This window comes from Rhynchophorus ferrugineus, unplaced genomic scaffold (assembly GCF_030347505.1).
Source record: "Rhynchophorus ferrugineus isolate W39M unplaced genomic scaffold, kcgeb_rfMv2 rfM1, whole genome shotgun sequence".
Taxonomy (NCBI): Eukaryota; Metazoa; Arthropoda; class Insecta; order Coleoptera; family Curculionidae; genus Rhynchophorus; species Rhynchophorus ferrugineus.
In genome coordinates this window covers 42,332,133-42,344,784 of record NW_027472580.1, presented here as the reverse complement: position 1 = coordinate 42,344,784, position 12,652 = coordinate 42,332,133, and the positions used below count along the sequence as shown (strand labels likewise).

General features: G+C 30.6%; 1 protein-coding gene across 1 annotated transcript; it reads right to left on the bottom strand.

Moving 5' to 3' along the window:
* Nucleotides 1–4,395: 4,395 nt before the first annotated feature.
* Nucleotides 4,396–12,221, bottom strand: LOC143197459 (putative inorganic phosphate cotransporter). The gene is made up of 9 exons (XM_076405958.1): nt 12,040–12,221; nt 11,773–11,984; nt 11,458–11,671; nt 8,352–8,450; nt 8,076–8,296; nt 7,281–7,430; nt 7,091–7,223; nt 5,056–5,297; nt 4,396–4,703 (listed from the first exon to the last, which is right to left on the bottom strand). The coding sequence occupies exons 1-9, from the start codon at nt 12,125–12,127 to the stop codon at nt 4,515–4,517; spliced, it is 1,548 nt and encodes a 515-aa protein (XP_076262073.1). The 5' UTR covers nt 12,128–12,221; the 3' UTR covers nt 4,396–4,514.
* Nucleotides 12,222–12,652: the final 431 nt, after the last annotated feature.

The following is a 12,652-nucleotide window of genomic DNA, read 5'->3' as shown; positions in this document are numbered from 1 at the left end:
ACATCGTAAACGCCGACTATATGGCAAAAAAATTGATCGGCTATGAGACACGATTATACCCGAAGGGTAATTACGATTATACCCGAACGCACAGGGTCTGCAGACTAACGATTGCTCTGGTTTCGGTAGTCTAAAGAAGGTTGTTAACATTGCAATGTAGGATAAATAATGGATCAAATATGATAATTCAAGGCAGAGAAAATTGTAGAGTAAACCTGGACATACATCAAAATTGAATCTGGCCATCTGGGAATGAATACACATCGTAGAAGTAGAACATTAATATTCTGTATATGGCTTAGTCAACCTGATGTAAACTAAGAAACGATCACCTTCATAAATATCTTGAGGGCGCTTTATTCGGATGTCCTACTTTATATCGTATTCGCTAGTAATTATTTATTCTAACTACAAATTATTCCGGCCGATTATAGGCTGAATTAGCTGCTCCTTACTAATTACAAAAAACGCGGATTCTGTATAATGCAATCTAGGAAAACGGAAACATGAAACGGAAAAATGGAAATATATAGGTAATGATAATGATGGTAATGAAATGAATTGTGTAGAATGCATTTTCTTCAAAATGTGAACAATAATGTTTAATAGGTCTAAAAATCCATTAAATTTATATATCTTCTAGAGGACTCGTTGTTTTCAAAGATATTAAAACATTGATGATATTTTGAAAGAAAATTTCCAACAATTTAAATATACCTATTGGAAATGCAATTATATCTAAAGTTTGGAAAATTACAAACGTTTAGGCATAAATACAGGCAACTACAAATTTACCAATGAGGAGCTGTTGGTTACCAATGCGCAAAGATTCGTACCTTGTATGAGATGATTTAGAAGTACATAATAATTGGGTCTCATCTTCTTATCTAAATAACTAAATATATTTAGCCAAGTTAATGAAAACGTTAAATATTGTTGAGATTTTAGATTATTAATTGATATTCTGAGATTACTTTAACAAACAGTTTTGTTGATTTAATACACCTACCTGAACTTTAGGATCTCTAAAAAGAAAAATTAATAATTTATAACAAAAACGTGGTTTTCTCTTAACTGACACTTATATTTATATCTAACACACTAACATAACTAAAATTCCCTAAAAACTAGTGACATTGTTATACTTAACATAGAAGCCTTCTTTTAACTAAAGAAGAAATACTATGCTATGACAGCTATGACCAAAATATGAATGAAACTGAGCATACGGAAACAAAAAAGCATAAATTACTAGTAACGGATTGTTACTAACGTTATTAGCAAATATGGGCAAACAAGAAGAAATAATCGCATGATTTTCTGCAAGACTCAAAAGATTAGAAAATAACAATATAACACTGGTAGCAAAAGAAAGAGCAAATAAATATATGAGAATTGTAATTTGGAACGCTTATTGGACTCTGCAGCAGCAAACTGAACTACAGGCATCCTTAGAATTACAAAAAATAGATGTTTATGTAATATTTGAAACTCACTTTTTTTGAAATTTGGAGGATATACATTTTTCCATACGACACCTCCAGTTTAGACCGCAAGAGGAGGAAGTTTAGTTAGAAGAATATTTCCTACTAAAGAGAAACAGAACTCAGCTTAATGAAAAATTAAGTAACAGCAGTAACAATTCATACGGGATGCATTTTAATTTCCTCCAAGATGCAATAAGAAACAGGAAAATTGCCTGAACGTTCTAAACAGCTCAAGTAAACTTAATAATTATAATTAGCGACTTGAATGCTAAAAATATAAGAAGGAGGTCCAAAATGAGAACAGATGATTGGAAAGCCGAGTAATCTAATTAAAACACATGATTGATTTTTTCATAATCAGAAATATATCTATAATATTTGGACTATAAAGCCACGATTACTCTCCAAAGATTCTCACTCTAAGTGAAAACATAATAAAAAAAGAACAAAGCTCAAAACTAAAATAAGCGAACACACTATAAAGGATTGGCAGAATAACTCGGAACTTGGAACTCGGAACGGAATATACCACTCAAAATATTGGAACAATTAAATGTAGAAGCAGAAAAACTAATTTAGATATCCAGCAAGTTTCTTGGAATGATACCTAAAATTAAGAGGAAAACATTTAATTTTCGAAGGAATCAATTACCCCAAAGATAATAAGCAAACAGGAACTGAAAATCGAAAACTACGGCAAGAAAATAGAAGTGAAAATTAAAAAAAAAACGCAGGAAATAGACTATTAGGTTAAAAATTACAAGGAAACAGGCGTGAAAGCGTATTAAATTTGCACAGACCACTTAAAAGGAGGGGTACGAGAAATTGAAGTTGACTGAAACATTCGCCAATCATTTAATAAATAATATTTAAAACAAATGAAACTGAATTTAGACATAATCTATAGATCAACGAGTTTGAAAATCATCCGGTTAAACTTGTTACACCAAAGGAAGTCTCCAAAGTTATAAGAAGCAATATCAATCCAATGAAAGCAACAAGCTATGACTTAATAACCGGACAAGTGATAGAAAAACTACCAAGAAATGTAATTATAAAACTCACTAAATTGATGCAGCATTTCAATTAAAATGTCTTCCGCATGTTTCGAAAATGACTGAAGTTATTGCGATTCCGAAACCTGAAAATCCATTAAATGAAGTTAAATCGTATCGACCAATTTCATTGCTATCAGTCATATCAAAAGTATTTGGAAAGTAGATGAGAATACTGTGTAATGTATTTATAGTGTCCTAAAAGATTATAGCAGTCGCTAAATAATAAATTTATGGAGCGCTATCTACTCACTAACATTAGATCTAGAAATTTGATACTGTTAATGTCAATCAAATTAGTATAAGTTAGAAAATTTTGCTTCCTTTTTTGAAGAAAACGGGTGCACTTGGAGGCGTAAAAGTTGGCACGGTTGAAGAAAATATTGTTTGAGAATTTTTAGACTGATTATTTTTATGTAACATCCGCTACAAATAAATATATTCCAAAAAGACGAAAAACGCCCAAATCAAGAAACCTGAAATTTCCGTCATATAATTTTTTTTTTCGTTTACTAGAATCATCAGCTAGAACCAAATGGTCTTCGGCTGATGTCGCTTCAGGTTCGGGATATGATTGTTTTGCGGGCGGCAGAGACCCTGAGTTACGACTGGAACTGTCGTAGTTTGTTTACTAGCGGGATTTGTGGACGGGTAGGGATTTTAATAAAATGTCGTTTTTTAAGGTTCTTATGGAGAACCTCACACTGAGCATGTTTATGAAATTTTTCACAAACGGGATGCCGAATTCGAGGTGTGTATTGATGTCCCTCATAAACCATGGGGCTCTGAGTAACGCACGGACATTTTTGGATTGGAACACTTGGAGTAGTTCAAGTTGTCTCTCAGAGACATACCTGTGCTCCATTGAGGCAAATTGGACGGACTAGCATTTTATACAGAGTCGCTTTCTGTGGAGTTGGGCGTTTGCTTTTTCTGCAGAGTAGAGGAAATAATAGGCTGTACACGCCATTTCCTTTGCAAATGGCGTGCTGAATTTGGGCAGACCATTGGAATCTGTGGTCGAATTGGAGACACCGCGATATGAAACTTTCTGGAACCATGGGGCCGTCATATCACAAAATGACACAAAATATATACACAAACTCAGCGTTTAGCTCGCCGGCTATATAACGTGCTAGGATGGAATCTCGCTGAGGACTTTAGGTTATCCAATAAAATAAAGGATAGTATCTGTTTAAGTTACATATGAATGTTTGTTTTTTATATTTCAAACAATATTAAAGCAGAAAGTGAGTGATTAAAAAAACTTATTTATTTTTATGAAGTTATTTAATTTTAAGCAGTATATTATTTTACTTTCGGTTATTCCTGTATTGTTGGAATTATTAATGAGTTACGGCAAATTTGAATAAAAAAGATTAAGAATAATATGGTCACGTGAATTCATATTTTACATTTTGTGCAGAAAATACAAATTAATACGCCCGCTTTATCGGAAGGTATATACAAATTTAAAATAAAAACCCGACATAAGTGAATATTTAATCCCAACATAGATTAACAAAAATAGTGTGTTTCATTTGATTACAAGATAATAAAAACAATAAAATAAACTATAATAAAAATTTAAGCAAATCAATCAAGTTCCTCCGGTCACGTTCATATGCCATACGGATATCTCAAAACAATTGTCCATTGTCAACTGTTAAGTTGGCATTTTATTTATAATTATACTGCTTATGCTTTGTTTTAGTATTAGCCTATCTATTGTCGTACAAGTTAGGAATGCATTGAGAAATCAACCTATCCATCTTGTTAAATAAAATAGTAGAGAAGCTTTATTCATCAGAATTAAAGATGAAGGTAATGTATATAAAATTGAAAACAAACAATATAATTTTTATATTTATTTAAGTGGATCCTCTTTTGAGCACTATGCCACATTTGTACAGAGGTTAACTTTTAACAACAAATTATAACATTTCTTAAAACAGAATGTGTATTTCAAGTTTCAGATCATTTCTCCACTAATACTAACAACGGATTGCTTCTTCACTTTTGCTAATTTGTCTTCACTAGCAGTCTTAGGACCATCCCACGATTGTCGTGTTGCTGAACCAAATAGGGTGTAGAATACACAAGAGATTACGTACATTACTGCCGATGTTATAAAAATAATCCTCCATTGTGATACACTTGTCTGTAAAATAATATATTTTTATTTCACATTATAATCAATTATATACCAACTAAATAAATAAAAATGAAACCATGAGCTAAAACATATATCAAATTGTTATCTGATATTGGTCTATACGATATTATTAAATAAAGATTGTTTATATGTCAGGTGTTGTTTATATTTTGTCAGTCTCTTGTAGATTTTAATCGAACTAATGAATAAGACTGTCTCAATCTCATAGTATTTTTTTTCTGAATTCTTTAGTCAAGTTTTAAAAAAATATTGAATTATTTAATGCCGACTGTAATACAAATGCCAAATAATATTCTCTACAGTAATGTTGTTATTACGATAATAAATATCAACTTACTTGATCGGTAACAACAAATTGTACAAGCAATGGGGAGAATATCGCAAGAAATTGACTGCTGGCGTTACTAATTCCTTGCATAATTCCAGAAAATCTTGGTGATAGATCGACGTGATTCACAGAATAACCCACTAAAGTGGCCGAATACGCAGCATTACCAATAGCCAAGAATAACACAGATAAAAATTGTGTTTTCGCCACGTAGGCTAGCAGCAAAAGGAATGTGGCTTGTCCTATAAAACCTAAAAAAAATTGTCAAATTATTTCAAATAAAATATTAATTTTTGTATACGTTATACAAAAAATAGTAAGAATTATATATTACGTTTTGTTTTACTAATATTTATATTTCTATTTATGACTCAATCGTAAAGAACGACGAAACAAACTAGATAAGTGAAAAGCAATTGGTATTCCCGGTCAAAAAATTCAGTATTGTGTTTTTCATTTTGTCCTATATATAAAAGTCTGAGTGATATCAAAAAGATAAATGAAAAAATATATTTTACCTCTTAAGCTATTGTGGTAATTTAAGGTTAATCATAAATGGTGGTAAAATCTCAAAGTGTGAATAAAGAAGCATATGTTGAATATATAATCGCATCGTTTGCTACATTCCTTGGTAGCAACGTACAGTTCTAACTTTCTTAATATTTTCGTGTTTATTGTACCGCCCTTATTATCTTAAAATATTATGCACATCTGCTCTATTATAATTATTTAAAGGAAAGTGTTGATATATATGTTAAACCCGCTCGAGTAGTTTCTTTTATGTTTCATTTCTAACATTAGGTGTGGGATACGTGTTCACAACCACTGGCTCAGGAGGAAGACATACGCAAGAAATTTTTCCATTATTTAGATATTTAATGTGATTCAGGATCAGCAGAAAGTTTTGAAATTATTGCTCTAATTATTTCTAAATTCAAATTTTAATTTAACTCACATTCTTCTAAAGATTTAAATCAAAATTGCATTTGATTTACAGAATTTGTTAAAATTTATCAGAAATCAAGACTAAGACAAAGTTAAAATTAACATATTAACAATTTTAGGTTGCAATATGTAGAGCCAATCAAAAGTAAATTTAAAACAAAAAGAAAGCATCATTTCGAATCAAGGAAAAAGTTAATATCCTTACTGCTCATAAAATATTTTCTAAAAGACAATTAAATTATAAAATACATTAGTTGACTTATATTTACATTTCTGTATGATACTCTCCATTTATGTTTTCTTATTGGTACTAAATGGAATCTATGAAACTTAGTATTAAAATACATTACCAATATAAAACAAAAATATTAATTGCCACTCTCTATGGTTTTAATTGGCTTCTTCTTATCCATTTATTTGTTTATGTAATTATCTCCAATTAATCTAGTTTAGCAATTGATACTTTGTTCTGATTGTTTTTTATTAATTTTAACAGTTGTGCAATTTTTTAATCCGCAGATTATTTTGTTATAAAATGTAATATATTTAAACTTATGTTATTACTAAGCCGCCTATAATATAATAAATCTCGTTAATATAACAATACTGTTAGACTTTTCTTAGATTACTTGGTCGTAGATACATTAACTATAAACTCCGCTATCTAAAGATAAATCCTAAGCCAATAAATATTACTAAAAGTAATTCGTATCTGTAGTATTCGTAATTCGTAATACTGTTCCCGGATCGTTTGCTCTCTAAGCTGGGGAGATGGAATCAAAACTGTTTGAAATACCAATGCAAATCAAGGAATGTACAGATTAAGTACGCTAAAGTTTATTTTTAATCGACGTTTTGAAATTTACTTAAAAAGTTAGAATTGAAAGAAAGTAAAAAAATACAGGTAAAATTTTTTAAATTATTCTTTCTGTATTATCTTTATCACTTATTTACATAATGATATTACCAAGAAATAACAACTTAATATGAAGTTACCAAAATAATTGGGGTAAAACATAATTACAGATGTTAAAACGAAAACAAATAATAAGATCAAAATGAAATTTGAAGTAAATGCTGAAAATAAAAAAAAACTTACCAAATAAGGTAAATAACTTCCTTGCTGCTATTCTAGATAAATATTGGTTTTTGATGAGGAAATCCGCGATGGGGGCAAATATAAAGCCAAATATTGCCGCCACTATGTATGGAATAGCGGTAACCAAACCATTCTATAATACGAATTTAATTAATGTTCATTTTCTTTTTTTAAATTAATACAAACTTACCGTTTTCACGTTGAAATTCATTACTTTAGACAAATAGGTTGGTATTTGAGTCATCATCATACTGTAACCCCATGCTGCTCCAGTATTGGCAATTACAATTGCCCACAGATGAATACAGGTGATAATAGATTTCCATGGCGTGGGAATAACCTTAAATACACATGTATTTTTCTTTATTTCAATTTTATCATTATTATTACTTTTTATTAGTAAAATATAAGTATTATAATATTATGACTTTAAAAATTAGAAAAACTACTGGTTATTTTATAAACTATCGTCTCCTTACATAGGATTTTAAGTAATACTGAAACTTACATATTGAGTCATATTTATCTACATACATATCTATCATACATACTTTCAGTCAGGTTATATCGATCTTAAATTGTCATAAAATAATTCAATGTTAATATTTTCGCATTCACACTGCTCTGCCACCTAAGGACAATATTCTAAAAGATTTTGAGGAATCAAATTCATTGAACTTTTGAATCATTATTCTTAAACAGTGAACGCCAGAAATTTATGTGTGGAGAATTAGGCACATTACTAACTGAAAGTCAACATTCAAAGGAGAATAATCATGTTTGCTAAGGTAATTTTCTGTCTCTCTACAATATTGGAAGAGTGTGTCCTACTATGGATTACTAAAGATGAAAATATAAATAATGAGGCCTTTTTACATAATAACCCCATTTGAACTGGCAGCTTTTAATTTATGAATTTATGAAATTTATAGACTTACTTTCAAATCAATATACTACATTTAAGAAATATTTGATTTTTGTTTACCGTTGTATCTTCAAGTTGGCCAAGAGATGCTTGTATATAAACGCGTTCTTCTTTTGTTATTCTTGGATGCGTGGCTGGACTGTTTTGGCCGAATATCAGAAATGCCACAGACCACGCGATGCCAAGTCCTCCAAATAAGTAAAATGAAGATGGCCATCCCCACCATGTTGATGATAGGAATCCAGTAATGATTGATGAGAGAATCGATCCACAGCTAACCCCTAAAATTTTGGCGTTAATTAACATTATTTATAGGAAAATTATATCTATGTTTACCTGAGTAAACTATAATTCCCATTGTGGATCGTTCTTCAGCCGGTGCCCATCTGCCAAGCACTGTATGCGCTGAGGGAAACATGAAACCTTGGGCTGCTCCTGAATTAATAGATAAATCAATTAATTATTATTTTGTTATGTTATTGATTGATAAATAGACTTATGGTAGTGTAAACGACACATTAATAGTCAATTGTTTCCGAATACCGAACCTATTATTATTTAACGATATTTCGATTATTTAGGAGTCAATTAGTTTTTAGTGATACATTTAGTACATTTAGTCCTATTATATTTGATAATTTTAAAACGGTAGGAAAAATTATATCCTATGTTGACTCCTTTTTATTTCTCTATAGAAGCGATACCCCAAGTGGCGGATTGGTTTTACAATTTAGAATCACTATACCTTAACAGGTCAATTGAAAAGTCCCGGCCTATCATAATAAAACACATTTTCTTGGCAAAATTAGCTTTTTTTTATTCAACATAATTGCCTTCAAGGGTGATACACTAATTATAGCGACCCTCCAACTTTTCGATACCATTTTTGTAGTACGACTTGTCCTTTGCTTCAAAATAGGCCTCAGTTTCGGCGATCACCTCTTCATTCAACGAAAATTTTTTCCCTGTGAGCATCCTTTTGAGATCTGAGAACAGGAGAGTCTCTGGGGGCCAGATCTGCAGAATACGGTGGATGAGGAAATAATTTGAAATCCAATTCATAGATTTTTGCCATCGTTTTCACTGATTAGTGACACGGTGCATTTTATTGGTGAAACAGCACTTTCTTTTTCTTCAAATGCGTCCGTTTTTCGGCTATTTCGTCCTTCAAACGGTCCAATAACGCTATGTAATAGTCGATGTTGATGGTCCTGATGGTCAATGAAAATTATTCCATGCGCATCCCAAAATACAAATGCCAGAACCATGCCAAACGACTGTTGCGTTTTCCCACGTTTTGGAGCGTGTTCATCGTGTGCACTCGGATGACTGTCGATTAGACTTCGGAGTGAAATGATGAAGCTATGTTTCATCTATTGTCACATATCGATTCAAAAACTCGGGTTTATTACGCTTGATCATCTTTAAACACTGCTCCGAATCATCAACAACGTTGTTTTTGGTGAAAAGTGAGCTCGCGCGGCACCCACTTTACACAGAGCTTTGTCATACCCAAATATTCGTGAATGATATGATGTACACGTTCAGTTGATATCTTTAGAGTGTCTGCTATTTCATTTAATTTCAATTTATGGTCATTCAGAATTATTTTGTTGATTTTTTAAAAGTTTTCGTCGGTAACAACTTCTTTTGGGCGTCCACATCGTTCACCGTCTTCGGTGCTCATTTCCCCACGTCTAAACTTAGCATACCTATCCTTGATGGTTAATTTTTCTGGGACTACCTGCTATTTCATTCAATTTCAATGGACGGTAATTCAAAACCATTCAAACCTCTTTTGGGCGTCCACTGGGTTCACCGTCTTCGGTGGTCATTTCAACTTAGCAAACCAATCCTTGATGGTTGATTTTCCTTTTCAATTGACCTGTTATGAAAATGAGCTATTACATGTTGATATATCAAGCTGATTTTAGATAAGACCGTATTACATAGATCATCACATATTGTTGTGTTGGTAATTACTAGTTAGGTTAGAAGTCAATCAAATTCCCAAAATTTTAATTTCAGTAAATTTAAGTTCTTGTTTGCGATTTGTGTAAATCTTTTAAAACACTAAATATAGCAAAATAATTTATTAGTTTCACTGAAATGTATGAAAGGAATATCATGATTCAAAAACTAAACATAACATCTTGCTTTTTTAGACCACTATATTAAAATAAATGTGGAAATTATTACTGCCAGCTCAGAAGCTGTCATTACTGAAGACAAATTACGACTTAATAAAATCTAAAATATGGAAAGTACTACAGGAGACAATAATGCTCCAGTTAACCATTATGGGAGATTGTTACATTAGCTTTGAACTGATCATACGTAGGAGACCGATAATTTATCAGTCAATTTGTTTTCACTTATAAATGCTCTCCGATATTGACTCAAGTATAACAATACTGTTTATTCGACATTTATCAATAATTATTACCATCTCTCCGTTGTGTCCTATTTAATTATTATCACTTGGCTTTTAAATTGCCGTCTCATCAGCACTTCATTCAGTCTTATTGAAAATTATGTTTATAAATTATTATCAATTAATTTTATCTTTTAAAGATTATTCAGAAGTATTTATTCAAATTTTGTTGACATTACTTGAGATCTAATCTTGACATAGTAACGATTACTAGAGATATTACAACAATAATAAATAATTGAATAATTGGATGTCATTCTTGTTTTAATTTTATAAAAATTATAATAGGATAATACCCTATACATAAAGTAAAGATAATTTCTAGTTTACTAGCCTTAAAAAGTAAAATAAAATTAGTATATCAGTTGTTTATGTAGAAATGTTATAAACTTTAAATAAATAAAGGTGAATTATAATTAGTATACATCAAACATGTTAATTATTACTAATAAATGATAAAATAAAATAATGTAATATATATATATATATATATATATATAATTTTACTTACTTAGACCGATACGTATTGTAGAGAGAATTGTAGTTAGTTGCATAAAATAAAATTTTATTTAAATTTGAATACAATTAAACTAGGTTGATAGGAAAGTAGTTATTTTGAATGTTTCCTACCTTCTTTAAACTAATCCTAGACAATTTGATTTCCTGATTAGTCTTGAATTTTTTGATTTTAATTGCTTTGTAATACCCGAAAAGGCGACCGAGTTTAAACAAATAAATAGAGCAGTGGGTAATTCACCTTTTTCATTATGGTTTCGGTGAATTTATGTCCATGTATGTAAGGAAATGCAATATTTGGATGAAAATAAAATTAATTAAATACCTCATTCCAGTTTCGATTGGCGCAAGATATTTCTAATTTTCAATACCATGATTTGAATTATTTTTTAAATACAATAGCGCAATTAAATGTAAATAAATTTAAGAAACCTGAAGTTACTAGCGTTATTAAAGTATTGTCAAAAAATATTATTATTTAATGTTTATTACCTTGAAATATTCTGCATATTATTACACCAGTTGAACCACTTTTTTCTGCAGCTGTTGGTATCACCATGAATATAATCGAATTGATCAAAAATGCTCCGAACAGAAAGTATTTTGGTCCATAGGTTTTGCCAACATATCCAGCTAATACTTGGAGAGTAACATAGCCCCAAAAAAATGATGACAAAATTACGGAAGTGTTGGTCCAGTCATATACCTAAAAATTGTAAATAAAAATATATATCTATATCTATACTATATATTAATTGATAGTTAAAATTGTCTAATAAATATTATAAAGAACGAGGGTATCCTTACTGGGATATCAGGATTACTAGAAGTCTGGTTGGTCATAGCAACGATGGCGACAGAAAGATTTGTCCTCATGGTGAAACCTATTGTCATACAAAAGAACATGAGTAGTATCTGAACATGTCTGGTTCCAAATTTGGGTCCTTTATTATCGACGTCGTATCCCATAATCTCAATTTGCCTCTGCTTGGGGTCTTTAATTTTATTAAAGTCGCCATCTGAAATACAATTTCGGTTCTAGCTCGTGAATTATAAAACAAGTTGTCGACTTACCTCCAACTCTGTCCGCATCATAGGAAAATTCTTCATCCCGTTCTTTCCCTATATGGCCGATTATAGAAACTTTTTTGACTGTACTCATGTTTACTAATATTTTTTAACTTTGTTTAAAAATTGTATGTTCATGGTAGTACGTTCGATGGTGGTGAAACTTAGAATCGAACTGATTTAAATTCACATCTTGTTTTCCAATATTAATAATGAGACAACGCGGAGATTACATCTTAATAATATTTGTTTTAGTCACATTATCAACAATTTTATCAATCATTGTATAAGAGTTCTGATTCTTTTCTTTGGGTGAATAGAATGGTTGACAAAAGTGATTGATAAATTTGAAGTAGTTAAGTTATTGTAACTACACACTTTTATTGCATTGTTTATTGAAATGTGTAGCGAAAATATGAAAGGTGTAATTAAAAGGAATCTTTCTATGGATGGTTCTTATCTCTACTTGTGTTATCGTCTAGATGAAATATTACAAGTATTTTGCTTTCGTTTAATTTTGATGTCTGCAAGTTTCAGTTCTAATGCATGTTTAAATGTTTTAAATCAATAATTTTCCTTTCAATTGATCTTTTATTTAAGCAAATACTACTGTTATTCC

What these genes read in the sequence shown, in the direction of transcription:
- LOC143197459 (XM_076405958.1), bottom strand. Translation starts at nt 12,127, where the DNA reads ATGAGTACAGTCAAAAAAGTTTCTATAATCGGCCATATAGGGAAAGAA. An exon ending in GGGAATTATAGTTTACTCAG is followed by an intron (nt 8,297 to 8,351) that starts GTAAACATAGAT and finishes CCAAAATTTTAG; the next exon opens with GGGTTAGCTGTGGATCGATT. An exon ending in TGAATTTCAACGTGAAAACG is followed by an intron (nt 7,224 to 7,280) that starts GTAAGTTTGTAT and finishes TTCGTATTATAG; the next exon opens with AATGGTTTGGTTACCGCTAT.